Source organism: Aspergillus caelatus (assembly GCF_009193585.1).
Source record: "Aspergillus caelatus strain CBS 763.97 unplaced genomic scaffold BDV27scaffold_35, whole genome shotgun sequence".
NCBI classification, from domain to species: domain Eukaryota; kingdom Fungi; phylum Ascomycota; class Eurotiomycetes; order Eurotiales; family Aspergillaceae; genus Aspergillus; species Aspergillus caelatus.
In genome coordinates, this window is record NW_022475298.1 from 139802 (window position 1) to 166649 (window position 26848).

At 47.1% G+C, this 26848-nt stretch overlaps 9 protein-coding genes and 1 non-coding gene across 10 annotated transcripts; 5 read left to right on the forward strand and 5 right to left on the reverse strand.

Moving 5' to 3' along the window:
- Positions 1-1635: 1635 nt before the first annotated feature.
- Positions 1636-3616, forward strand: BDV27DRAFT_169628 (ferric reductase family protein; the record flags this gene model as incomplete). The annotated part of the gene is made up of 1 exon (XM_032075087.1): positions 1636-3616. A coding segment is annotated over one exon (1981 nt), but the record flags the coding sequence as incomplete, so codon positions are not given.
- Positions 3617-4757: 1141 nt separating this feature from the next.
- Positions 4758-5993, reverse strand: BDV27DRAFT_169630 (ankyrin repeat-containing domain protein; the record flags this gene model as incomplete). Its single annotated transcript, XM_032075088.1, has 2 exons — positions 4758-5554; positions 5899-5993. The coding sequence occupies 2 exons, from the start codon at positions 5991-5993 to the stop codon at positions 4783-4785; spliced, it is 867 nt and encodes a 288-aa protein (XP_031930577.1). The 3' UTR covers positions 4758-4782.
- Positions 5994-7713: 1720 nt separating this feature from the next.
- Positions 7714-8372, forward strand: BDV27DRAFT_154930 (uncharacterized protein; the record flags this gene model as incomplete). The annotated part of the gene is made up of 2 exons (XM_032072054.1): positions 7714-8303; positions 8354-8372. 2 exons carry the CDS (start codon positions 7714-7716, stop codon positions 8370-8372), a joined length of 609 nt encoding a protein of 202 aa, XP_031930578.1.
- Positions 8373-9622: 1250 nt separating this feature from the next.
- On the reverse strand, positions 9623-11189 carry BDV27DRAFT_142774 (kinase-like domain-containing protein; the record flags this gene model as incomplete). The annotated part of the gene is made up of 5 exons (XM_032070002.1): positions 9623-9904; positions 9955-10143; positions 10174-10544; positions 10605-10977; positions 11025-11189. The coding sequence occupies 5 exons, from the start codon at positions 11187-11189 to the stop codon at positions 9623-9625; spliced, it is 1380 nt and encodes a 459-aa protein (XP_031930579.1).
- An 827-nt stretch (positions 11190-12016) lies between these two features.
- Positions 12017-12100, reverse strand: BDV27DRAFT_t57. The gene has a single exon. It is a non-coding gene; the product is annotated as a tRNA-Lys (tRNA).
- Positions 12101-14317: 2217 nt separating this feature from the next.
- BDV27DRAFT_154932 (uncharacterized protein) lies at positions 14318-16818 on the reverse strand (the record flags this gene model as incomplete). The annotated part of the gene is made up of 4 exons (XM_032072055.1): positions 14318-15390; positions 15441-16585; positions 16632-16707; positions 16761-16818. 4 exons carry the CDS (start codon positions 16816-16818, stop codon positions 14318-14320), a joined length of 2352 nt encoding a protein of 783 aa, XP_031930580.1.
- Positions 16819-17661: 843 nt separating this feature from the next.
- Positions 17662-18279, forward strand: BDV27DRAFT_72042 (uncharacterized protein). The gene is made up of 2 exons (XM_032077400.1): positions 17662-17691; positions 17748-18279. Exon 2 carries the CDS (start codon positions 17750-17752, stop codon positions 18062-18064), a length of 315 nt encoding a protein of 104 aa, XP_031930581.1. The 5' UTR covers positions 17662-17691; positions 17748-17749; the 3' UTR covers positions 18065-18279.
- Positions 18280-19150: 871 nt separating this feature from the next.
- BDV27DRAFT_154934 (uncharacterized protein) lies at positions 19151-20361 on the forward strand (the record flags this gene model as incomplete). The annotated part of the gene is made up of 3 exons (XM_032072056.1): positions 19151-19392; positions 19449-19892; positions 19941-20361. 3 exons carry the CDS (start codon positions 19151-19153, stop codon positions 20359-20361), a joined length of 1107 nt encoding a protein of 368 aa, XP_031930582.1.
- A 722-nt stretch (positions 20362-21083) lies between these two features.
- On the reverse strand, positions 21084-23818 carry BDV27DRAFT_142776 (ankyrin repeat domain-containing protein; the record flags this gene model as incomplete). Its single annotated transcript, XM_032070003.1, has 8 exons — positions 21084-21261; positions 21345-22351; positions 22418-22611; positions 22643-22770; positions 22802-22908; positions 22943-23006; positions 23103-23212; positions 23762-23818. The coding sequence occupies 8 exons, from the start codon at positions 23816-23818 to the stop codon at positions 21084-21086; spliced, it is 1845 nt and encodes a 614-aa protein (XP_031930583.1).
- Positions 23819-24399: 581 nt separating this feature from the next.
- On the forward strand, positions 24400-26732 carry BDV27DRAFT_169634 (HET domain-containing protein; the record flags this gene model as incomplete). The annotated part of the gene is made up of 3 exons (XM_032075089.1): positions 24400-25038; positions 25097-26315; positions 26593-26732. The coding sequence occupies exons 1-3, from the start codon at positions 24454-24456 to the stop codon at positions 26730-26732; spliced, it is 1944 nt and encodes a 647-aa protein (XP_031930584.1). The 5' UTR covers positions 24400-24453.
- Between the last annotated feature and the right edge of the window lie 116 nt (positions 26733-26848).

Here is a 26848-nt window from a genome sequence, read left to right on the forward strand (position 1 = left end):
GGTCCAAGTGGAGCAAAAAAAAAAACATCACCATCTGTTAGTAATGTGGAAGAAAAGACAAAGAAAGAGAAGCCGGATAGAGAAAGTTTAAGGAAAACTAGCATTTACAGGAGGCGTGCCAGAAGAGCTTGCCTCTCCAGAACCAGGCCAATAAAGGCGGTCAGCTTAAAAAGGCGATTGTTGACTATTCGATATTTAGCCAAGATGTTATCGCTGAGTTTGCCTCCGCCAAAGTGGGAAGCTATTAAAGGATACAATTTCAACGAACTCAAGACAGAGCTGGAGTGTATCCTTTGACTCTGTCCTCCTGTATGTTTGTTTGGCCAGATAGTTTTCAAGCTGCCCGAGCCAGGCAGTATCAGCTGGTAGGAAAGATTTTCAGCAACTATTCGAGTAGCTACGCGAGACTAAACAGGTTCAATCAATCATCAAAGTCACTGCTGAGGACATGAAATCCAACCCACATCAAGACCAAGCAATCATTGATTCGCTCATGCTGTTAACGTCGAAATTGCCGAATAGAAAAAGATAGACTTTTGCGCTCAGGTAATTTATTAGGCAAGTCAAAAATGGACAAACCTCCGTGGATATATATCACCGAAGCAAATGTAAATATATTCCTACCCCCCTCACACTTGTCGCCATCGATGCTGATTTTGAACAATGTTTAATTCACATAGATGCCTGAACAAAAACATTGAGGATCTAAAGTTCAGTCTTTCTCAACATCGGGAGTCTGAATACCCTGGTCATTTGGATATACTACGCAGTCGCTATTATTATATTGATCTGGTCTGATAAGGTTTCATCTAATTGATCAGTTCTAAGTTTCACCCGAGATTCTATCAATTAAGGGGATTTCTGAACTACATAGAGATAGATTTAGACAGAAATAAAAGAGATAAAAATCAGTAGTACAATGTTCTATTCTACCATTAAATAACAGATAGTGTCCTTTCTTCCTGTCTATATAGCCTTGTCTAGACAACAGGCTATCTACACTGAAAACCCTTCTATATCAACGAGCAAGGCCACAAACGTGGTAGGTTTCAGCCTTATGCTTCAGGTGTCAAGCGGATCAGTATCACCGGCGAACCATCGGGTAAATAACCCTGTCCAATCCGGTAGTCGCCGGCAAAACCCTAAGCGGCGATAGCACCGATTGGTGCCTTTTTCCTGGCAAGGTGGGGATGATCCCATTTGAGCAGATTTCGATTAGATTAACTTCCGCCATGGCGCCAAGCGGTGTTACGCAGGGATAATATTCCGTTTCGTCAGGCCAAAAGCCGAAAGCGATTCGCCTTCATACGAGTCATTTGCTTTGGGCGCTCCCAGGAATTGATAAGTCTTAATTAATCATACAGTTATAAACTTGACACAGGCCAAGTGGCCCACTGTCTCATTACCAAACAACTGCAAATCAAATAGCACTGACCATAGCGCTCTTGGCATTGCACTTGAGCACATTTTCTCCTTGGCAACCCACTTTTTAACGTATGCGTCTTAACTAACGACTTTTCGTGACAGTGGGTACACTTTAATATGGACTTCCCCCGCGGCCATCCATCATGTTCTCTTTCCTCCTCTCCAGAGTCCAGCAACGTTCGTCCCATATCTCGAGTATTGACGACTCGAGATGCTCTCCCCGCGCCATGCTGATATCCCGGATAGTGGCCCCGGCATTGAACACCACTGGGGATACCTTAACCGCCAACTTCCCTGCACTAGTGGTGCGGAAAAGTGTGCATATCTAGATACGGTATATCACAGTCACGATTTATCGGTCCTCTACAGTGCTATTCTCTGGGCTGCCATTCTTGGAATTGTGTTCCTTTGCTTCATCGGTCATTACTGTAATCCCATCACGCGAAAGTCCACGTCCTCATGCGTTCAGAAAGAGGGCGAAAGTGAACATAGATCACAGAGCTCATTGTATCGCATGAGAAGATCACTGGGTTCGATATACCACCGCTATTTTGTCCAGGAATCTTTGACCTTTATATTTGGCCGCACCACTCGGTTCAATATCCTCGTCCTCGCCATTCTAGCCGGTTATCTCATCATCTTCAGCTTTGTCGGGATCGTCTACAAAACATGGTACCTTCCCGTCAAGGGGACTAACTTGACATCGACTCCCATTGGAATTGGTCCGTGGGCTGATCGAATTGGAGTTCTCGCATATGCCTTAACGCCTCTCGCCGTGCTTCTGTGTACCAGGGAATCCCTCCTTTCCCTCTGTACGGGAATCCCCTATCATCACTTCAACTTCCTTCATCGCTGGCTCGGCTGGATTATTTACCTTCAATCTGCTCTTCACACCTTTGGCTGGACCCTCATGGAGGGATTGCTGTACAAGCCACAACCCTCAACATGGAACGCTTTTATAGCCCAAGAGTACATGATATGGGGCGTCGTGGCCATGATATTCCTGTCATTCCTCGTCTTCTTCAGCACCAAATGGGCCATCCGACTCACTGGATACGAATTCTTCCGCAAGGCACATTATGTCGTGGCCATGCTATACGTGGGTGCTTGCTGGGGACACTGGAAGCAGCTTTCATGCTGGATGATCGCTTCACTGGTCGTGTGGTTACTTGATAGAAGCATTCGGCTCTTGCGGACTTTCATCACGCACTTCGGCCCGCACGCTTCTGATACGTACTCGTTCTGGGGTCTGCACATCCCCAAAGCTCGCATGACCTCCTTTCCTAACGACGAAGACGGGGACGTCGTCCGCCTGGATTTCGACCATGACCACAGCCCTTGGGAAATCGGTCAGCACTTTTACCTGTGCTTCCCCAGTCTTAGTATCTGGCAATCGCACCCCATGACACCATCCTCTGTTCCTGGCGGATCCAAACAATCACACACTTACATCATCCGCGCGAAGAGGGGTTTAACTAAAGACTTAGCTCGGATAGCTCGCCAACCCCGGGAATCACAATGGGACGAACCACCAAGCACATCCATCGTTCTTTCTGGACCGTACGGCCAATCCATCGTTGATAATGACCTACACTGCTCAGACGATATCAACCTCTTCTGCGTTGCAGGCGGCACCGGCGTGACATTCATTCTCCCCATCCTGCAAGCTATAGTCTTGAACCGATACTTCTCCACACGAAGAAGTCTGGTCGAGCTAGTCTGGATCGTCCGTCGCAAGTCAGACTTGCGATGGCTCAGCGAAGAACTAGAAGTCCTCCGTACCGCCGCCCAAGCATGCACCCATTTCCGGATCCGGGTATACGTTACCCGCGAAGACGACCGGGCCAATGTTCGAAACTCCTTCACACCCACGTATATCACCGATTCCGAGATTAAGAGACCTCTATCTACTGTTTCTCACGAAACTCATCTGTCGGATAGTCCGTTCTCAGTGCATTGCCTGCGTCCCGGGAATTCCGGTACCTCCGTACACCCAGATGTGCCGGCGGATTTGACTGATTTCGTCCACCGCACTGTTCAGGGTCCAACGCGGGTTATTGCCAGTGGGCCGACGGGGTTGATCTCTTCGCTTCGCACAACTGTGGCGTCGCTCAATGATCCAGGTCATGTGTGGAAGGGTAATGAGAGATATGACGTGGAGTTGGTTCATGATGATCGGTTGGAGTACTGATCCTTTTCTTTTTTTTTTTTTTTTTTTTCCCAGGTTTTATTTACTCATTCCGGAATCACCAAGCAGGTATAAAAGGTCAGTCATAGACCGCGTAGTCCTGTTATTCTTTTTTTTTTTTTTTTTTTTTTTCCCAGGTTTCCTTAGCATTTTTTGGTTCTTTTTTACATTTTTTTTGTATATATTTACCTTGCACTGCATTATCATTTCATGCCGGTCATGAAATGTCCATTGCTCGATTTGTTCCTGTATATATACCCATACGCAAAACACATCTGCATTTGACTCATCCAATCAACATTTCAACTAAACAGCCATAACTATATTACACTAACACTAAAGAACTCCAACTAAACACTAATGTCCATTCTCGTCACCCTGCATATTTCCCGCCCGACCCTTCCGAGCTTGTTGCTCCCGTCTCATATCCCCCACAACCATCGGCGGATCATTATTTGTCCGTCTATCACGTTAACATCACGACTAATGTAATTCAATGTAATGAATGACGAACGTACGTAGTAGTCCAAGAATTCTCAAAATCACCGTATGAATCCCAATAAAGCTCTTCTTTGTCTAGGAGTTTTTGAAGGTCCTCTGGCAATGAGGAGGCGCGGCGACGTGAGGATGGCTTGGTAGATTGGTCAGGGTTTTGGGATTGGGAGGACATATTGCATTCGATTTGTTTTTAATGTTCGATATATACGATATGCTGATGAGATGGGATAGTGATTTGTGCAAAACAACTTAGGTTCCTCGAGTCTAAGAGGTTGGTTTTCTTATTATGGTTAGGAGCTGGATTAGCCAAGGTTTATATAGGAACGGGTAGTTATGACTTCATGGCTCGGATGATAAAGGGTAAATCTTATCATTTTGCCACAATGACATTTGTCTTGGCTTTTCTCCATTACTATAAGAAGTCGCTTTGCTTGGATTGGTCTAGAACCGTGTCCTTTTGTGTGGGTGATGTCAGGGCCGAGTTATCTCCGAGTTAACATCACTATTTCATGCAGGAATGATATCAAACATTGCATTCTATGAAGACATCGTGCATGTAAAACAGGGCAATTGAATCCCAAAGTTAACCATTACGGATGAACCTGCAACTAAAACCAACCATCCAATCTTCAAAAAAGGCATAATAGATGAAAGAATGAGCTAAGACAACCCTACCTCCCCAAAATAACCCCCACAACATCCTCAAATCCATTCTTCCTTGCTTCAACAACGGCCGTCTCACTCCACTCTCCCCTCGCCTCAACATCCGCCCCCCGCTCCATCAGAAACTGTACAATGCTCACAAAACCTCTCCCAGAAGCCAAAACGAGCGGCGTCCCAAAAGGCCCCGCCAGATTTAAATCCGCCCCGGAGTCAACGAGCACTTTAACAGTATCTAGATGTCCCGCCAAGGAAGCAGCAGCTAGCGCGCTCCCGCTCGGTCCCCTACTATCGACCGGAGCACCGGCATCAAGGAGCGCGGTGACGATGTTTGTTAGACCGAATGATGCGGCGTAGTAAATCTGATGTGGGTGGCGGATAAGACTGGAGCCATCTGTTCCAGAGAAGGGCGTGTAGCCATCCAGAAAAGCTGTCCAGTTTATGTATGCTGTTCCTGAATTTAGGAATCGGAGGATTAGAGCTGTCAGTTCTGAGTTTGTTTCTGGGTTGGCTAGACGGGCATGCACGGCCCAGTAGTTTGTTGCGTAGCTTAGTAGGTACGAGTTTTTGATTTTGCTCGGGGTTGTGGTGTAGGGTTCTGTGAATTGGAGGAGGTAGGTGAGACTGTCTTTTGCGATGGTTGTGTGGGATGTGGGTTCTGTTATTGCGAGATGTTTTTCAGGGGTGGTTTGGATGTCGGGGGATTGAAGGTATTGTTTTGTTTCTGGGTCAGTGAAGTGGACCTGGTGTTGGTTTGGTTTGAACTCGTTTTCGGGGTCCGGGCTATTGGGCGTTGGTGGTGTGGTTGTTATGAGAGTGTCCGGGCATATGGCGAGAATAGTTCGCGGGTCAGGGAGGCGTTTATCAACGTTGATGCCGGTTTCGGAGATGATAGCTAGTTCGGCGAGTTCTTCGATGTAGAGGCTACGGGTTGAATGTGCGAGCCATTGGATGATTTTCGAGACGAGCTGGGTTTGTTCGGTGGGCGATACTTCCTCTGCTGAGTGTTGTTCTTGTTCTGTCGAGCCTGGATCTTCTTCTGATAAGCCTGGAGTAACATATCGTACGGCATTGAACGACCAGAAACCGCTCGCTTTGCGCTAATAGAATGAGCCTTACAGGTCAACGACCGAGCACACTGAGCACCGTCTGGCAGAGTAACTCCGCACTGCTGCTCGACGTCGACGGGGCGGGATTGGGTATGCTTATTGGTGGAGGACATTTTTGGGCAAGGATTTTATTTTCCCTTCATGCATGCATGCGAACAGGGAGTGGGTGAAGGTCGGTAGATATATGTGGTTGGTATTATTGAGCAATAAGCGCCTTGTGGATCGTTTCAGCCTTGCATTGATCATCGTTGACCCCGCTGTGGCTTAGCATAGAGTCAGCCTGATATTGACCCACTCATGACACAGACGGCACTACAACTGTCGGTGTAGATAGAATTAGAACTCCTACAAACAATCGAGACATTGCTCTAATTCGCAGCCCAACCTTCTCAGATCGATCACGTTATTTTCAGACCTGAGGACGTACCACACTTAGTTTTCTGGTGCAAGCGCCTTTCGTGGACTCGAGTCTAGCTATAACCCTAGGGCCTATGCGTGTCAACGCGGTGGCTCCGGGCTATGTCATAACTAAGCAGAAGCAAGGACTCCCGAAGCCATTTGATGAGACTGCATTGCAGAAGAGCAAAGATAAGTCTAACTAAGGATGTCGCTTATCCCGAAGATACGGCCTAGGCTTACCTGTATCTCACGAAGGGCTATTATGCAACAGGCTCCATTGTTATTATGAGCGGCGGAGAGTATTTGGTTTAAACGCAACGATATATTACTGTATACACCAACATGGCAATAGAAGGGAGACTCTTGGCGTATTTGCTAGCCAGCGGCCCTTCGCATTTTCAAATGTAAATTATAGTTCTGGGTAGAGCTTGTGTTTAGAGTCATTCCTTTGGGGTTAGTACAGTGCATTATATCCTCCTGGTGTATAGTCGCCCCAACGTTCTGTGTCTCGTTCACCGTAAGCCGTTATCCACCGTTTGTTGTCCTGTGTATTTTACAATCCCCATAGAGTAATAATTAGACTATGGGGACCGATATGGTATTATAAATGTGGAGCCATGCCTTCCATGAACTGCAGATCATTAATTTGAATCCCACCAATACACTCAAGATTCTACTTCGCTGGAACAGGAGCCGTAACTTTACACCGTTGCCCTAATACCACTCTCGTGGAATATCCTTCCGGTTTCTTCGCTAAACAAGCTCGAGCCTGGTCAGTTATAAAATTTGTCTAACCTGGCGATCGGCCAGCTGGCTACCTGGGTGGAGATAATCGAGAGTAAGAACACTGTTAGGTCAGAGACACATACGTAAAATGGCTTTTCCCTGCTTGCTACCACGGGTTGGGGTAAACGCGATCGGAACGAATTGAAACGATATCGACTAATGTATTCAGAAAGCATCCTATCTTTAGACTTTGGATTGGCTACGAACCCTTCTGTATCGGGGGAGCTACTGATGAAACCAGTACTAGTAGCCATGACACAGATATTGGTCTACTCGTAGCCATTCTCAGCAGAGTGCAAATTTTCATACATCCCACTTTGTTATTTAGAAAAGGTCATTTACCGTCCATCAGAGATACATACATGTCCTTACCAGTTCCAGTTAAGGGTTCTGGGCTCCCAAAGACACCTTGGGTACGAGATCTCGTGACATGTTAACCAACCAGAATAGTGATGATCGCTAGCACCTGACATCCACAGTGATGCGCAACGAACTTCTTGTTTCTAATTTGTAAGATAGACTTAGTCTAGCCTGCACATCAGAATTAGAATTCTGACAAATAGACCCAGTCCCAGAGCTTGGTATATAATGTCCGCGAGCATCTCATATTGGCTCTACTCTTACGCCACTCAAACATGACCTTTTATCATGGATGACTATATCAGCCATTTTCTGACCTCAGAAGAAAAGAATACCATCACTCGTCAGTTCCAGGGAGACTCTTGGCGCCCAAATCGTCAGGTGCTATGGACCGGAATACCTAAGGCCCATGCTCAAAGATGGGCGGAAAAGCATGGTATGCAAACATTGACCACTGCTATGGGACCCCTTATGGCCAAAGAGAATGGGCACTGTCTATTTTCTCAAAAGGGTACGAAAGGCTGGTCCCGATATATCAAAGGTGCCTCTGCCCTTTTTGCATGGCATATATGTGGAGGCGAAGAAGTCACTGTATTGACCCCTCCACCTCCATTTAGGTTCCATCCGTCCGGGTTCACAAGTTATCAAGTAATTGAAGAGCCCATACTAAAAGGTGGTATTAACAACAAACATGTGTCTATTATCATGTTGGTCCATCCAGATGTGAAAGGGGCAGAGGACTTCAGATACCAGATATGGCCGGTTGACAAGACTTCTTCCTGGATTGCTAAGTTTGGATCTACCTATTCCGGTACCAGATGCTGGAGAGAAGTAAAGATGGCGCCATTAGTTCATGGAGCTAATGGTCAGAATCTTCTGTACGTGTTTGAGATGAAGTTGATAAGAGTGATGCTGATAGTTTTCACAGTCTACCGTCCCCTGTATAGGCGACGCAACCAGTTGTATGCAGATCTAGTTCTCTGGATTGCGCCACGCTTTCAGGGGATAAGTAAGATGGGGGTCCCAAATCCAACTTCGCGCACCGAAGTGAATTTAGATATCACTGGCAGTCAATCCTAGGGAAATCCTTTCAACACAAAAAAGGTAAACATTTCAGACTGTTCGCCAGGCAGGTTTAGTAAAAGGGTAAGCAGTTTTTCGTGTCAGCAAACCTGACAGTCTGTCTTCATCACTTCCGATAGGCTCGGCTTCTTCTTTTCCTATTATTTTCCAACGCGGGTTCTGTCTCGCATAGCAGGACCCCGTCATCCGGCTAGACTTATGAGATGCCCCATGACTGTCTTTACACAGCTCGTGACAAAGCCCTAGTAATTCAGTTTCTTTCGAAAGAACTATTGTAGGTGAGAGAGGAATCCTTAAACCCTGTCAGCAGCCAATTCGATTCAATTCTCGCCTATAATAGTTCTTTCGAAAGAATCCAATTACTAGGGTTTCGAAACGGCCTGTGTAGCTTCAAGACAGTCATACAGAATCTCATAAGTCCATCTGGATGTCTGTACACAAGTTTCTTTCTTCGGCTTGTCAAAGCTGGTGCAATCGTCATGTCTCGGCCCTAGGTGAAACTTCGGTCTTTTATAAAAACCCACGGAAGCCAAGCACACCTCGTACCTTCACCTCATCAAATTCAAGTCTCTGCTTACCTAGCCCAATTGGCCGGTACATACCTCCAAACTATATCTGTGAATCGATCAATGGAAGTTCAGGGCTCGTGTTGGTCATCGAAGGCCCGAATCCATCGCTTTTGTTGAGGCCAGGACTAGGCCAGTTAGAGGTACAAGGAAAATGTCATTGTGATCGAAAGTGTGCTATATATTTGCGACACTGTTCATACTACTGGTGCTGCTGAGTGTTGGCCCTGTTACACACAGTTCCACTACACTCTCCTCAGTACCAGTCTCAACAGGGTGCTCCCAGGATTCAATTATGGCAAGGTACGGGGCAGGCGGGAAGGCAGGTGCTCGCCGTTTTTTACAGTTTAGGAATGCCTATCTAAGTTGCTAGTGAGTTGAATAATTGGAACATATTATTACTTGACGGTTGAGGCAGCCAAGTAGTGTCTGAAAACAAAGGCAAATGAAGAGTCTAGAGACACTCAAGTCTGGGGTGTTGTATTTATATTCTATCAGGTGTACTTCCTCGGACGGTGTGGGAAGCCAAGAAGAAATAACATCAATCTTCAAGTTTCACTGGGTCGGTCCTGGTAAGGCCAGATCTTGTCCATCCACTCTCTCTGTTCCTCATCCTCTGCTAACGACATGAACTTTTCCTTTTGTGCGCCATTCGTCTTCTGCACAACCTCATAATCCTCAGGATCAACGATCCTATCACTTGGCAATATACCTGCATCTTGGAACTCTTCCATAAGTCCCTCAATGTAGTCACGATTCTCCATCTCTTCGTTATTCAAGTTTCTTTCTTCTTCTGTGAAGGAAATAGGGTAATCTGCTACAGGCTGCATCTCCGCCCAATGGTCTACCACTCCATCAATGACGAGCGTAGTCGAAAGACTTCTCTCGAGGACCAAGCCCCGCTTATTGATTTCATTGGTAGAATAAGAGGTGATTTCCACGTGTCGTTGTGACTCAGAGCAGCGTAGTGTCGTGGGTTCTTCTTAGCAGTACAAACTTCATGGTATTTATGGCATAGGGCGCTCTCATAGAGTCTGTCTGCCTTGAGCTTATCCTTTTGGGATAGCGTCTAGTAGCCTTCTGGCTTCTCCGGCATCACCCAGCCTAGCGGGAGTGGGGTGATGTGCCGAGCCATCCGAGGCACCTTCGCTTGCAAGAGCAACGGAGCAACAGTGGTACTCTGCCAATCGATTATATCAGTAATCGTTTCTGTATTGAGGTCAACGTAGATATTGTTGAGATGGAGGTCATTGTGCCACGATGTTGGTTGCAAGAGATCCGCGCAGTCAGGTTCACATTGCGTTAAGTGCGGAACAACCAGCAGATACTTCTCGATAAGGTCGATGTATTCATCACGCATCTCAGAATTGGTGTTGCTTCGGTAGTAGTTCATACGTGGTTTTGCATACTGCATTGCCCACGTTCTCTCGTTGGTACCAATGCTTGTCGCATGATCGGATAAGTGGTGCCCTAACAAATGCCATAAGTATCAGGAAGAGGATCACAAATACTGGGGACTTGAGGGCTTACAAGGCCCTCGATTCAGTTCTATCTCAGTCCGCTCATCATACCAAAGAATTGGGTCCACGACTGGGCCGATGCAAAACTTCTTTAGATCATCGCCATAAAGCGGGTATTCATTTTTGGGTCGCTCTCTGGGTGCATTTTGTGCGTAATATATGCAGCCGTGTTCAGTGAAAGGCACTGCAGCCAGTTTTGTCTCTAATTCCACCACTTGTTTCATAAATTTGTGCTTGGAGAGGGTAGAGAGTTGGTACCAGGTATCGCCAAGAGGAATCCCTTTCGCCTTTTCCATAATGATGTATTCACTTCCGACAGGGTTTGAGGAGTCAGAACTCCAACGTAGAACCCGTAGACCAGGTAGACCAAGGATTTCTCGTACCTCTCAAGGTTAGCTCGGATGTTATGCTTCTCGAAGTCAGACCTTACATATTCCATTGTGGCAACTTCACTAGCGGTAGTGAAAACTGGTGGTCCTGCATTCGGGTTTGGCAGCCTTGCAACCACTTCGGATCCATCATTGAGCATTAAAAGAAAGGCTTTATTATACAGACCCTCCCTGTATTTCATCACATGCGTGCCTCGAGACGGCATTAGCAGATATGATGCTCAGAGATAGGTGTATAGAGTACATTTATTAGCATCGGTACCACATGATCCAGCAGCAACAACAAGCAGTTCTTGGATATTGAGTTTACGGTATCGCTTGAGGGCTTCTTGGGTGCCATTTGATCTAGCAATCCAATTAATGAGGCTTCAAGAGTAGTCTATTCAGCAAAGATATACATACAGCCATCACTTGTTGGTATACTGGTAAAAATCTTCTTCTTTAGCCCTGGTCACTGTGGATGATTATGAGCAGCGTTCCCAATAAAAGGCTCGACGGCAGAGCGTCTCACCAGTACCATCATTCTTCTGTAAGCAGAGTTGTGGGTTGAAAGTCGTGGCTTGTACGTAGCCTCGGAGTTGGGTTTCTCGGAAGCCAAAGCAGTGAGAGGTTTAAGGCAACTCGAAATTGCGATGTTGAACTTTTGAGCGGTCATAACTTCTGCGGGGCATGCCAAACAAGGGAAAGTGGAACAAACAACGACGAAAGATTTAGATATGGCAAATCGCTCAATATCATTGTATGATTACAGAAATTGACAACACTGTTTAGTTCCTTGGGTCTTGACAGGACAGTTCTAAAAACCAGCCAAAGGGTTCCAAGCTACTTTGTAGAAACAAAACAGTAAGTAGCTGAACCCGGAGAGTGCGACAAGACTGGTCAGATCAGGTGAAGTAGCCATATAGCGTGCTCAGCTACCACAAGCCAAATGATCAGAGACATATGGTATGGCGATCATACGTTATTGATCCAAAGTAGATTGGTGGTGGGAAGGGAAAGAGAAAGGCGCAAAAAAAACAAGAGCAAAAAGAGAAGCCGAACGCGGGGGTCGAACCCGCAACCTTGAGATACCGTGATGACTAAGAGTCTCACGCTCTACCGATTGAGCTAGCCCGGCTACTTGTTGAATAGAGCTTTGTACTTTGGCTATATAGGCCTAGGTTTATGACTTTCCTCACCTACGATCGGGAAAGAAGCCAGTAAAGAGATATCAAGCTCTAGATATCTAATTTGTACTCCTATCTATGCTAAGAGAGTCCTGACTATAGCATTTTAGTATAGATATCTTATATATTGAGTAATCTTTAGCGATAGTATAATAAAAATAGATAAGGAGATCACTAGGATGACGAGCCATGTTAAAGATATCAGGACGGAGTAAATATATATATCCATTTAAAGCCGAAGACTAGAAAGTTGAAGATGGCGCATGAGATAGAAACTGAGAGGAACCGAGAGAAACAGATAGAAACGACTCATCAATAGCACGCATGATTGGGCAATCATGAACGGGCCGCAATACCGTTGAATATTTAGCTGCCAATTCTTCCCGCGTGATTTCTTTCGACTTTGGGTAATGTGAAGCCTATATAGATCTTGTCAGTATGGAGCTACCTTCACAGAGGAGAAGGAGAAGGAAAATCCACCAGCTCCTCCAGAACTGAGGACCAATTGCTGTTAGGGTTAAAAAACTGGATCTGGCCATTTTACTGAAGTCGAACCCGAAAATGTAGTCCGTAAATCCCGGAACGACTAGACACCGACTATAGATGCCGCTATCGCCGTTGAATTATGGGGTAACGTATCGCATACTAATTCATCTTTTTTGAGCTCTAATATATCAACCACCGTTGGCTGATTTTGATAAGATACTAGTAATAGCTTTACATGGCCTTTGAGAGTATATTCTTTTTATTGTAAGCATGTACAAGCAAATGTGTGACTTATAACTCTAGCTTAGAATAAATTACTTTAAAAACACAGCGTAATAGTATTTATCTCAAGATGTATGTACCTCTACACACTTGATTTCTAGCACACCGATGACTACCCATCAGACACCCCACGCGACCAAGTGGTATACGATCGGTAGACCCGATGGTATATCCATCATCCATCGTATACCGCCCATCTACCACAACACATACCAACAGTATACTAATCCAAAATATCGAAGGGATATAAGCACACTCATTACCATGTGCTTAGGATAGTTCTTATTTACTTCTTTGCGTTCAATACAATTTATTTTTAATAACTACTATCGTTGTCACTGCTAGTATGATTCGCCCATACTCTTATCACAAGTAGATATACGCATCCCCTTGACCTTACTTCTAGCTTTACTGCTTCAGATCACAAGATCGTTGCGTTAGTTCTCCAGAACCTCGACTTATTTCTCAAGAGCTGTTCTGCTCTCAGGATAAATATTATCATCTCTTTGGACTAGTAGATTCTAGTCGCCTTCGTGCTTGAATTACTATACTAGCAGATTACGCAGCTTGGGCGGACCCTAGGATTTACTAATGAGGTTGTATCACTGGCTCTACATAGACTGTACATACACCGCTACGATTTCGGCGACATAAGCCAGGAGAGATAATGGCCAGCCATCGGGAGTAAACGAGACATGGCTCCTAGAGCTCTTTCGGATGCTGTTAAATCTGAGGAACCAACATGTGGAGACGCTAGAAATCGATTCCAGAACCCTGAGACACAAATTCTTTATCCATAGCAGAGCAAACTCCAAGTAACCATGGGGGTGAGGAGAACCAAGGCTCTACTGCCTGAAGGTGATGGCTTGGATAGAGAGAGCTGAATCCGCGTACTCAGAATTGTAGACAAGCTTAAGGAGCTGGGAATAAATGAGAATATCTCTGCTACGGAGATGAAAAGGACAGAATGACTGGTCTTTTATCCGGGTTGCTGTGGATCCCTGTACGACTTTTGTAACACATCTAGTGTTTAGAGAGGGAATCTAGGGTTTTACCCCTCATCAGATCCCTGAGTCTTTTATAGAGCGTGATATCTTTTTGTTTAGAAATACAAACTTGCGAGGGTTGAGAAGGGAGCAGCCACTCTGACCAGACTGGCCGGGAGATACGGATCCACATACGCCTACCATGATGTCGGCCACTTTATTCATCTTTGCCGCTACCCCCTGACGTGTTCTTCTGTGTTATAAATAGGACACAGAGGTTGTCTCGCAGAGATACCCATTCATCAAATTAACATTGGATGCCTCTTGATGAGAGATAATGGAGAGCCTCGGAACTATCATTCTTCTGTAAATTCCACTCACGATGAGTGCACATGGCGAAACCGACCCTAGTGTCTAGAGAGTGCGCCTCCCCTTGATCACTGGTGATGTCTCAATCTCCACCGGATCAGCCGCGCTCGGCGCTAGCTCACCGGCATCAATTATTTTATTTCCCACCGATGAGGCCCATATAGTTGTCGAAGTCTGTGGCTCCGTAGAGCCAGGATAAAGGAGGAGGGTCATTGTCCGTCCGACAGATGTATAATTCAGATATCTGCGGACAAGATATGGGCGCGCCTTACCGCAAAACAACAGAATAAACACGGTTACCATAGAAAGCAAGAGCCCGAACAGAGCGACAAAGGCTGGAATTCCGAATGGGACTCGGTACTGGATGGTGTTCCTGTATTCTGTCACCGGTACCTCTACCTGCGCTGAATCATTGGCACTGCCTACCGGAATGCTCGACGGTGAAAGCCATCCTCTGGTACCGACCACTGCGTTGGCAACGATATCCGTCCAGATCAGGTTGATAATGGTCGAAGTGGTGTCTGCTTGCGTTGAGTATTCTCTCCATTTCGAATACACAGCGCTGCTCGTCTGCCCGGTATAGTCACCTACACCGTCCGTAATGGTACTGCTCAGCGAGTACAGATGTGCAAACGACGTCAGATGGAACGAGGCTCCCGGTAAATTTAACAAACCATCGACTGGGCTGCCTAGAGAGGTGGAACCAAATCCGGGTAGCCAGAGCGATCCTTTTCGAATGACCGAGATGTCGTTTCTGTTTTGATATTCTTTGGAGACAATACCCCAAAGTGGCTGCGCGACATCTATCGGTAGGGAGGTGTTTTCAACTCCCCAGAGCGGGTTTTCATCCTCAGTTTGATACGTCTTCTCAGTCATATCCACAACGCTAAGGCCACCAAGACCACCGGAACCGTCGTAGCGGAAGCGTACCGTCTTAATCAGGGCCTTGGCAGCCGAAGCGCAGGAGTATATTGGTATCTGCCATGGGCTGGCGGGCTCTCGTATCAGAGAATTACCTCCGTCCGTCCTTCGTGCCGCGCCGTAGACTGCTCCACAGACGACGCCCACGTTCGTCATATTGGCGTAGTCGAGCCTACTCACTCCTTGACACAGGGGGCCTGCGCATCTAGTTAGCGAATGTTTTGAAGGCAGCAGACAGCATCTGTACCAATATTGGTGAAGTTATTTCTGGTGATATTGAAGGGATTTGGATACCGCACTCTGAAAATGTCCGACGCCATTCCAGAAGCATTATAGTCAGCGTCGGGTATATTAAAGAAATCTCCCCACATCGTGGACGTCAGGATGCCATCTGTGCCCCAGGACTGTCCGGATCCTTCGTTGAGTATGGGGAATGACTTCCCTACGGCCGAGTCCACGTACTCGAAAGATTGAGCATAGCCGTGGCTGCTCGGATTGGTGACATTGAAATAGACCATGCCCATGGCATTTGTTAGCCATGCAGCCGTGTATGCCTTGTTATGCAAATCGAAATTATCCTGCGTTTGCACTATCGAATGCTCGGGTTGCTGGTGATGTAGGTTGACGAACCCGCCACGGTCGGTCACGGTGACATTCACGGGCCCTGATTGCCACTTAAAATCCAGAGTGAGGTTGAGGTTGACGCAACTAGTTTGAGGCACGACGAACAGTAAATCTTCTGTCCAGGTGCTTCCATACTTGGACCGGGGAGGTAACGTGTGGTTGCGGAATCCAATGCCCCCATTCTTGGTGTCCATTATGATCCCTTCAGCTACTTCAATGCGGTCGCTTAGGATTCTGTTCTCAGCCTGGCGATACGAGCCAACCGCATACAGCGATCCTTTGTTGTAATCTTTCCTCTGCGTAAGTTCATAGTTACGCCACTCTATATCCCAGATGCTTGAGACGGTGGGCGACAATTCTGGTAGCCCGCTGGCAAAGGCATATGTGAGATCCCATGGGATAGTGATGTTCCACTCAGCATCGCGGACCAAATTGCTCACGACTGTGATGTTGGAATTGGACCCTGGGCAGATATAGAGACCGCAACGGCGGTTAAACCCAAGGGAATGTCTTGGCGGTGTCGCGGCTCCCATAGGAGATTGGTCTGGGATGTACCTGAAGGTTTTTGGAGTGGTGTCGGGGGCGGGGAGAACAGCGTCATAGAGGCCCAGTGGCGTAACAATTCCGGCGGTGGAGATAATGACTGCCACGACGAGTCTGATCCAGCTTTCAATGCTTACAGCCCGATCTACCTCCGTCGAACAATCAGAGTCACTGCGGAGGATGGTCGGCCATAGCGATGACTGCAATGTACGAGCGAGCACAGACCTTTTTCTCTTAGTGAAGATAGCACTATGTTGTGGTGTTGCCTTACCATGTTATAGCAGTGTTCTTCTCTTGAAGGAAAGATACTAGGATCAATGCGCTGAGGGTTGGAAAGAGGTACCTCGCTGCTCCTATCAGTGTGGCCTATCCCCGTGCCAGTCCAGAAGGAATTACTCACCTACGAAGACGCCAGCAGCGATTATACCGGATACATAACCAACTGTGAGCTCAACCATGGCAACAGCGATTCGGCGGTGTCACAGAGCATAACAACGTTAAAGTGGGTGACCAGGAGTCTTCCATGGACTTGAAGCCAGGCAAATTATCTGTTCGCAGACCCCAGTGAATGGCCAGCATCATCCAGCCCTGCAGTTAGCCTTGTCGCTAGGACCATGTGTCACATGCAGTGCCATCTAGTACCTGAACGGTCGGCCAAGCAGGCAATCGACCGAGGGGAAGCCTTGAACGACAGGGTAGTTTCTTGGCATAAATGGGCATTTCTAAGATTTGAGGCAAGACGACCCCGGAAATGAGGATGCGCGAATACCCGTGAGTAATGAATTGCCCGAAAACTATCAATGGCCAAAATTCAACCTCCCTCGGATGACCCACCAAGCAGCTCAGGACACGGGACGATGTAGATCTTCGTGTTCAGGACTTGGAACAAGGAATGAAAAAGGGAGCTAGCCCATCAGTGCGGGGTCCCATTCCACCCACTTACTTCACGGGCCCTGTCACCAACAATCGAGGTCATACCCGCCAATAGGCAGTGTGAAGGCTATTCCTGCCAGTGCACTTCACATAGCTTGGTCAGGCACAGAAAACTCAACTGATTGCTGTTAATTTACGTATGCTATCATGATTATGTTGTACTGAACATCAGGATGAGGTTACATTGCGCGCCGACGAATTAGTGGAACCGCCCAATCACATACTAAAGAATACGAGAAGATATAATACCATAGCTTGGCTCAAGCTCACCAAAATGTCTCAGGACGTATATAGCCGAAGGCATTGGAAACCCAGTCCCAACGCAATATCCCCAAGGCCATTGCACTAGTCAGGTATCCAGTCTACATATTCTTTGTCCAACTTTCTGCCAAGGCAAGGTACGTCGCATACATGAAGAACCTGACCACTTGCAAACTTACACATCTCTTGGCAGGCATGTCTGGTCCGGTAACTACCGATAAGGCTGCGGCTGGCCCGCTTCCCGCGGTCACGGCCCCAAGCCCTGTGGGACCTCAGTCATCCAAAACGTCAACCTATACAATGCTCACTGTGATGTTTATGCTACTTATCAACATCGCGATTGTGGCCTTACTAGGACTGCTTGTACGGAAGCTATTCGAGGTCCATTCGATCCTGGACCATGGACACGTCTATGTCCATGCCAGCATCGTCAATGACAATATCAAACCCTTAAGCGTCTCTGTCGTTAATACTGGCTACGGTGCCATTCCCGTGACTATGTATCGGTAACCGTTGGGCGCTATTGGAAGTATGGCCTTTGTTCTCGATACACCTACCTCAGAAAGAATTATTCTCCTTGCACGAGAATTGTTTAATCCGGTTAACAGAGGCAATTCTTGTATGACCATTTAAAGAGACCTCTACTGTGGAGGGACCAGACCCAGGTGTAAACATAGCCACAGGGATAGATGGATGACCTTCATTTTAACAACAGCTGTTCTGATTCCAGCAAAAGTCAAGTCCACCTAGTTGATATTCGCGTGATTGGAAATTTCCAGTCACCTAGCGAGAAAGCTTTAAGTCTTGCATACAGTACGGATGCCGTTCCGCAAGAGCATCCCTGGTCGGTGAGGTTATAACAGGAGAGGGAAAGAGGAGATATTGGTAATTCGCTATTTATGATTCGGAACTTCCATCTAAACCTTCTCGGAAAACCGATCCTCGAAGCAGTTCTAAAGTTATTCAATAACCTGATGAACAAACGACTACGGAAGGAAGCGGTCGGCCTCGACAAAACTTGGAAAATACCTATATAGTCATAGGTATAAAATCCTTAGTTATAAGACCTACTATTATATAGGTTCGTAAAGATTTCGAGTTCTACGGCAATCAGTGGCACCGAAGCAGGAGGTACCTCCATTGGAATCATTGCATTGACCATCTACTGTCTCGGGACAAATATTTTGAAAAGTGGGCCCCTGTAAGGCTGTACTACCCGTGTTTTACTACTTCCTATTGTCGTGCAGGAAAGGCTATCATTGGTTTCCTTGTGGTGTGATCCTATCAGAGCCAATAAGAAGCTGATATTAAAAGCGGAAGAAAACTACGAAGTACTGAGCACCGATGATAAAATACAGCCTTACTAACTTTTCGGGATAATTGGCCAGAGACAGTAGTACCTCATTAGGCTTAAATAGTCGTTCGAAAAACCTATTGGGGCATCCCATTACCTTAAAAGGGCCAAGGATCCGAAGACTGGTTATACTAGACATATTACTAGTAATGCCTTTCCACCTGATCTCCACCGGATTTATTTGTTCGTTTGCATCATTGACATTCTCTTCTCCCAACTTTCCGTAGAGTTAGATTTGCACCATGGCGACTTTTTACCAGAGACCTCCACCAAAGGTTCCTCCTCAGAAACTTGTAGAGCGATGGGAGCAGGGTGCTACCGACCCTGCCAGCCTCACCTTCGATGAGCGTCAACATCTTTTGAATCAGCACCCGTACGGGAGATGTGATGACTTCTGCAAGGCACAGACTGGATTGACTATCGAAGAACTTGTTCAAAAGGCAGCCAGAACAGACGATTTAAGCTCCCTGAAACGGATATCATTGTTTGGGGAACAGCTTCTCAAATGGACGATCGTGACCCTAACATGATAGATGCAAGGGATGTGATTCGTTGGCCAATAAACATACAAGACACATACACTGCAATGAAGGAGGCGGTGATGACCGATGATGAGAAGAAGGCCCAGGCAAATGCAGATAGATCCTATGATAGGCGTATGGACTTGGACCGAGTGGCCCGGGACAGAATCTCCGTGCATGATCTCAACAACATCAAGATATCGAACAAGGTTCCCTGGGTGACTTGTGTGTGTAATCAGATTCAACAGCACTGGGGCTTTGTTTGTATCCGAACATCATTCCATGATGAATCCGCCTGGCACCGTTTCCAGCATCAATTTGAAGAGGCCATTGACCTAGGCCTCACCTTCGTCCGAAATCCCAAGGACAAATTTTGGACTCCAGACAGTTTGAAGCAACGATGGAAGATTCAGTGGGTTGAGGATCCAGTGAATGAGAACGCGGCGCTTGAGGATATCTGCGGGTAAGTCCAGCTTTAGCTCCTTATGTCATGACTGTCTAATATATCTAGCTATTTCCGGATCCTTCGTGATGAAGGTAAGATAGAACCAGGACTCGGGCAGGATACCTTTCTCTATATTGATTCCGCTGCTATCCAATCCTCTCTCGATCACTGTCCGCTCCCCGAAAGAGGCTATGTTCTCGCCGCAGATGCCTCCCATGACGCTACAAAACTGCCGACCTACCTGCACGGCTTCAAGGGCTCAGTCCGTGCTGCCCTTACGGGAGCTTTTACTACCTTTTACGCTCGCTTGATACCAAGAGGTAGTCCGAAGGATAACCCGGCAGCGGAGCACAATTTACGCCAGAGTTGGGAGGTCATTTATAAACGGGCAAAATTTGATGGTTCACAGAATGCGTACCCTCCTGTATCAATCATGAACCGGGCTTGGTATGATCCAATATACGATAGCATCATCCAGAATGAGTAGCAAGTCTTTTGCGTTGGCTGGGCTGGATTGATTATTGGTGTTTTTCAAGCGTACGAATATTCTCAGTGCTCTCTGATGATTGGGTAGTCTCTAGAATTTGTAGACTAACGAATATGATTTTAGATGTCTTATATTTATAACTGTTCAATTCTATATTTTCAAGGTTGGAGTGCGTGTTTCACTAGCGCTACAGGGTACGCCATTCCACAAGGCTAAAAAAAGCCAATTGTACATGGATGCTTTCGGCCAAGCAGGCTTCTGGCCCTCTCCAATCCGGCGTCTTCGCGTGCCTGTGGGCCTCATTCAGATACGGCACACATACATCTTGCTGCTACTCTTTCCGAGCTGTAGCTTTCACACTTCCTGGGCCTATTTCATGTGTCATAGGAATCCTAATATTAAAGGACCCACCTATCCACCTGCCCGGGTCAAGACGGCAAGTGATCTCTTCACAGCGGTTCTACGGTCTCTGCCGATTATATCAACTCATAAAGTGTCGACGTGCCTGAGCAAAGAATATATTCACTATGGATAATGTCTCCTTGCAATCCAACTTCCTTAGTTTCCTCTGATTCTCAAGGTACCGACCAATTTTCCGGGGTCTAGCCAGTGTGATCTTCCGCTCCCTGGGCCAATCAATAGGTGGGTACTACCATAGAGGGGAGAAGAGTGATTCGACGAAGGTAGCTATGGGGCTCTAAGACGTGCGAGGGACAGAGAGACTATTGTTTCTTCTCCCGCTGGGCAAGAAACTCAGTGATAGACTGGACGATATTTTTGGCCCCCTGATCCAAGGCAAGGTCTAGAGCTGTCTGACCACTGGTATCCGGGGCATGGGCATTAGCACCCGCTTCCAGGAGTGCAACCACTGTTGCCTCATGGCCACATCGTGCCGCCACTCTGCAGTGCCGTGTGCCCCTGAGGATCTCGCTCCTCTAATCTCGCGCCGTGAGATAGCAGCAGATGGATCAGGTTTGGATAACCCTCCTTCGGCGGCCTGCAGCAGCGGAGTGATTCCCGCGTTGGTTTTCAGGTTCGGGTTGGCCCCATGGGTGAGCAGAAGTTGCATCGCCCGCTGCTCCCCCTTTAAGGTTGCTACGTACAACGGTCGCCATCCCCATCCCTGGTCCTCGTCGATACTGATCCCGCGCGTCAGAGTGGTATTAAGTGACTTTTGGTGAGTGAGAGCCGTTGCAGCCATCACCATCGCCTTCGCTCGTTTTCGCAAAGTCTTTGGGGCAGCCGTGAGTAATTTGTACACCTGCTCGACGTTTCGCTTTCTGACCGCATGGTGAATCAACCGCTCCACCTGCAGCAACGGTTCCGGATCTAATATATAGACCAAATTGAAATGGCCCTGTGTGGCAGCCACTTCAGCTGGAGTGTAACCCTCCCGATCCTTGACAGAAACCTTGGCACTACTCCGTAGCATGAACTTCACTATAATGGTATATCCACTCTGCGCCGCCTGGTGTAAGACCGTCAGCCCATCAACCAGCTCGCTGAGATTGTTGCAGCCCTTGTTTAAGAGAAACGGCACAAGTATTTGCTCATAGGCTGGAGGAAGCTTCCGTGCTGCTAGCGCAGGGAGATGTCGCTGGATATTCTTCTCCCGGAGGAGCAGTTGCTGCATGACCTGGACATTCCCCGCTTCTGCTGCCAGAAGCAATGGCGTCATTTGTTCCTGATCACGCACCAACGGGTCGGCTCCTTGCTGAAGCAGCAGACGAAGCGCATCTTGCTGATCCGACATGCTTGCACAGTGCAGAGCTGTAGAACCCCGGGAGCAGCGTGCGTCAACAGGCCATCTGTCGCGCAAAAGAAGCCTTATGATATCCATTTCGCCCGAGCGGACTCCTATATGTATTGGAGTAAGTCCTTCGGTGATGGTGGGAGAAATCGGGCTCTGGCATTCCTCCCATCGGACCACTTGCAGCAGCGCTGCCACGATCTGAGTCTGGCCGTATCGCACAGCAAGTTGTAGTGGAGTCTATCTGCTGATGTCAGTCATGTGGGGGTCCGCTCCGTGGTCGAGCAGCCGCTTTAGAATCTCTACAGACCCTCTTGTAGCTGTCATATACAGCGGAGACCATCTGTTGGCATCTGTCGTGTTGATCTCTTTTGCATACTTGCGCTGGGCCAGCAGCATAGCCAGGATCGACCCACAGCTCAGCCGCACCATAGCATGCAACAGAGTCGCTGGATGCTGTGGGTTCTGTTCTTTACTTAACAGGATTGCCACCATGTCCCCTTTCTGCATCAACAGGGCATGCTGTCTGACCCCGATCCCGATTCAACGTGCAGTCCAGCGCCGTAAACCCACGATGGTCTCTCCAGCTGCCGTCCAAACCGGGCCGTTGTTGGTCCAGAAGCATCGAAACGACCGCTGCCTGCCCCCCAGCTGGCGGCCTCATGCAACAGCGTTGTTCGATCCTCCGACCCAGGTCTGGCTCCCGAGTCCAACAACATACTCACAATCTCGGCGTGTCCATGCCTCGCTGCCAGTTCCACGGCCGTCAACGTCGTCAGGTTTCCGTCAGCATCCTCCTTCGTGCTTCACTTGCATCCCTCCCAACCCCACGACGGCATCAACCTGGATCGGGTGACCCAGCAACAAAGCAACCACAGCTTTTCGGCCGTAGGCGCTTGCTAGATGCAGTGAATTCCATCACTTCTCTCCCTCAAGGTTGGGGTCTGCTCCGATTTGCAGAAAAGCCTGCGTGCGATGCGCGTTGGAGAACCTATCTGCCACGATGGCCATATGCAGAGGGGTCCAGCCGGATGTCGTCTTGACGTCAATTGCCAATCCGGACTGAGCGAGCAGATGCCGCAGATTGTTGACGGTTCCGGCCTGAGCAGCACGGTGTAATACGGTGTAATACGGTGTATCCGTTCTCTCCGACTTTATATATATATCGCTCGGTCCTACTTGATTAAAGATGTCGGAATAGTGGGGAGGTCGGTCGGAATGCATGTCATTTTCCATCTTCACGTCGAAATCCGATTCTGTCTCAGATATGGTGAAGAAGCATAGTTGTTGAAAGAGGAGCGATCTCCGTATCATCAATATTATCATCATCACAATTTAAAACAACCAAGCATTACAAGAGAGAAAACTACTGAAAAATGGGCGCAGTTGCCCAGCGTGGCATAAGTTCACTCCTCTCAACCCACCAAGCGCTGCTGCTATCATTCTACACTAGGTTTCCCAAGGCTGATTTCCCACCAAGCGACAGAGGGGATTCTTACTATCCTCAAACACAGCCATCTGGCCAATTTGCATGTATGGGGTCTTGGCAAATACAAAAGGAGAAGTTGGGTGGCCAGGAAGCCACGAGCCTGCAGGCCAAAACGGAAACGTTAAGCGATTGCCTTGCTTCCCTCAACGCCCGAGAACTACAATCCTGTCAGTGTTTCGTTCTGCACCCTCAAGAGGCATGTGGTTGGGTGGACGCATTTTGACCAGAACCCACGCCTCTAGGGCCTATATCTAGATTATTAATATAGTTTAATTAACTTAAATGAGCTTAAATTCAGGACTCTAATTAGTTATTTAATAGAGTATATAGTCCTCAATAGATAATTTTTACACTCACTGAGCAGACACCTGAGCGCCCTCACTAAAGCGGCGGTGCCCCCGAAGAGGAAGTCTACAGTCGTCCTCGAAAAATCAAGTACGTATAGGTACATATACAAAAATGGATGTACGCATGAAGAGATATACGGGCTTTCGTGCTTCAATGCCTGGTTAACTGACCGTCCCCAACAAATACATATGTTAAATGGCTGTCAAGTTAAAGATTTATTAACCGGCACCTTAAGAGCGCCCATGCACTATGTGACATGTCGCACAATACAAGTAGGTACAAGTTAATTAGTAAAGATTTTAGATGCACAGCCCAAGGATTAAATCGGCCCAATCATATTTGCTCAGTTACCCCTCTATTTAGACCTGCCAACTCAGCCACATCTGCAAGGCTGTAATCGTCCTGGATCATAAAACCAGATTGCGCAAGTTTTATCAACCACCCTGAATGAGCTCGAGTTACAATCAATACTTGATAGCACACGAGAAAACAGTACACCCAGAAGATGTCTCCAAATCCAGAACATACCTCTCATGTCATCCTGCGCTCTTTTACTTACCCAACTCTTCCGCAAGAGCCTTATACTACTCGTATGATCCGCCTTTTGCCAAATAAGGATAAGAGTGCTCCAATACAGTGTGAGTTGTTCAACTATGATTTATCAGAGACAGGAGGTGGAGCGCACCTCTATCAGGCGCTTTCTTATGTGTGGGGAAGTGAGGAGAAGCCTGAATCAATCATTTTGAATGGCTGCACTTTCCATGTCACCACAAATCTCCACAGCGCACTTTTACACCTCCGAAACCGCCAACTAGAAAGAACACTTTGGATCGATGCAATATGTATCAACCAGGATGAGGAAGATCAAGGACATGAGAAAAGCAAGCAGATCCCACTTATGCGGATGATTTATGCTCAGGCCGAACGCGTCATTGTCTGGCTTGGAGATGCCACAGAAAATGGCGATAAAGCGCTCGACGGAATTCGTTGCCTTGCGGAAGAACAGTATACAGCCTCCACTTTGAACACTTCGGAAAACTATGATGCGTGCCTGCGGTTGCTACAACAAGATTGGTTTAGCCGTATCTGGGTAAGATAGTACTCATTCAATAAGTGTTAGTAACTATTACTAACTAGCGAAAAAACAGGTGCTTCAGGAAGTTGGTGTCGCACGATGTGTTAATATAATGTGTGGCTCTGTTTCCATCAATGGACATATTTTCTGCGAAGGCCTTACCAGACTAAGGCTTTCTCCGAATCTCCGGAGCAGGATTGGCCCTGTCGCCTATCTCATAAGAGGTGCGCTTTATCGCCCAACATACGAGTTTGGTTCACGCGGGCCCATCTTTATAGGGGAGCTCATTGGCATGTATCATCATCATAATGCGACCAAGCAGCATGACAAAGTATATGCGTTGCTAGGCTTATGTGCCGACCCGATCACAGCTGTCCGAGAGCCGAACTATAACCTCCCATGGAAGGAGGTATTCAAGGAGGTTACCAATTCTCTATTCCCTGAATGTTCGGTGGAGACATGGAACGAGATAGGAACAGTTGTTATCAAAGGCAAAGGATGGATTTTAGGCCATGTAGACTCTGTTGAGGAGCATTTTCCTGAATTTGGCAAACAAAAAATTGAAGTTCTCTTCAATAACACTGCCGAGTCATTGGGCATTATAGATCGTTGGGAAACTAATTGGAAGCCCCAGGCTTCCGCAGAGTTAATTCAGGATGGTGATATCATCTGTCTTCTGAAAGGGGCTTCAAAGCCAAGTGTTATACGATTGTGTAAAGATCATTTCACCATCGTTACACCAGCAGTGACACCTCAGAAAAGACAACAGAAAGAGAGTCCAGTAGCGATATCTCAGGAAAGGTATTCTACGAGTGGTCTCTGTGATATTCTCCTCACCTGGAAAACCTCACTCGCTAAAACAAACCGTAAAGAAAAGTCTGAGATTATGTTCCCGCTCATTAAAACACCAGACTTCCGAGAAGAGCCATTCGAGGCTCGGAAAAGATTGAAACATACAACGCTGGTTGTGATAGATATTGCCCTGAGGATATTAGAGCGTGGAATGCCCACAACCAAGGTAATAGAGCAACTACTCCGTCAAAGTGGAACAAATGATCAAATCATCAAAGAATTGGTTAGGGTTGTCAAAAATGAAGATGAACCTTCTACAGTGACACTTTCACGAGATCCCTTGCGGGACCAAGGAAATAACCTACGAATCCCAGAAGAAACAATTATAGCTGCAATAATCGATGCTGGATCGTATGGTTTTATCATTGTTGAACTCTTCCTGCAGTACCAAGGAATGAACCTCCCAGTCTCTGAAGAAGTGGTGAAGGCAGTGGCAGGGAGTGAGTATGGTGGAAATAAAACTATAGAGACTCTGTTTCGATACCGGGGGGAGAATCTCCCAGTCTCTGAAGAAGTGGTCAGGGCAGCGGCAGGAAATAATAGGCAATATGGACCCGAAATCCTAGAGATTCTATTTCGACACCGAGGGAAGAATCTGCCAGTTTCTGAAAAGGTAGTCAGGGCAGCGGCAGGGAATAATGGAGAATATGGACCTGAAATCCTAGAGATTCTAATTCAAAAAGGCAAGGGTCTCCCAGTCTCTGAAGAAGTGGTCAGGGCAGCGGCAGGGAATAATGGACATTATGGACCTAAAATCCTTGGGATTCTTATTCAACAAGGCAAGAGTCTCCCAGTCTCTGAAGAAGTGGTCAGGGCAGCGGCAGGGAATGATGGACATTATGGACCTCAAATCCTAAAGGTTCTATTTCGACACCGAGGAGAGAATCTCCCAGTCTCTGAAGAAGTGGTCAAGATAGCGGCAGGGAAGAGTAGATATGGGCCTCAAATCCTAGAGGTTCTATTTCGACACCGA

Bases quoted from the DNA above. Each gene is read 5' to 3' on its own strand.
- BDV27DRAFT_72042 (XM_032077400.1), top strand. From the start codon at position 17,750: ATGTCTGGTCCGGTAACTACCGATAAGGCTGCGGCTGGCCCGCTTCCC.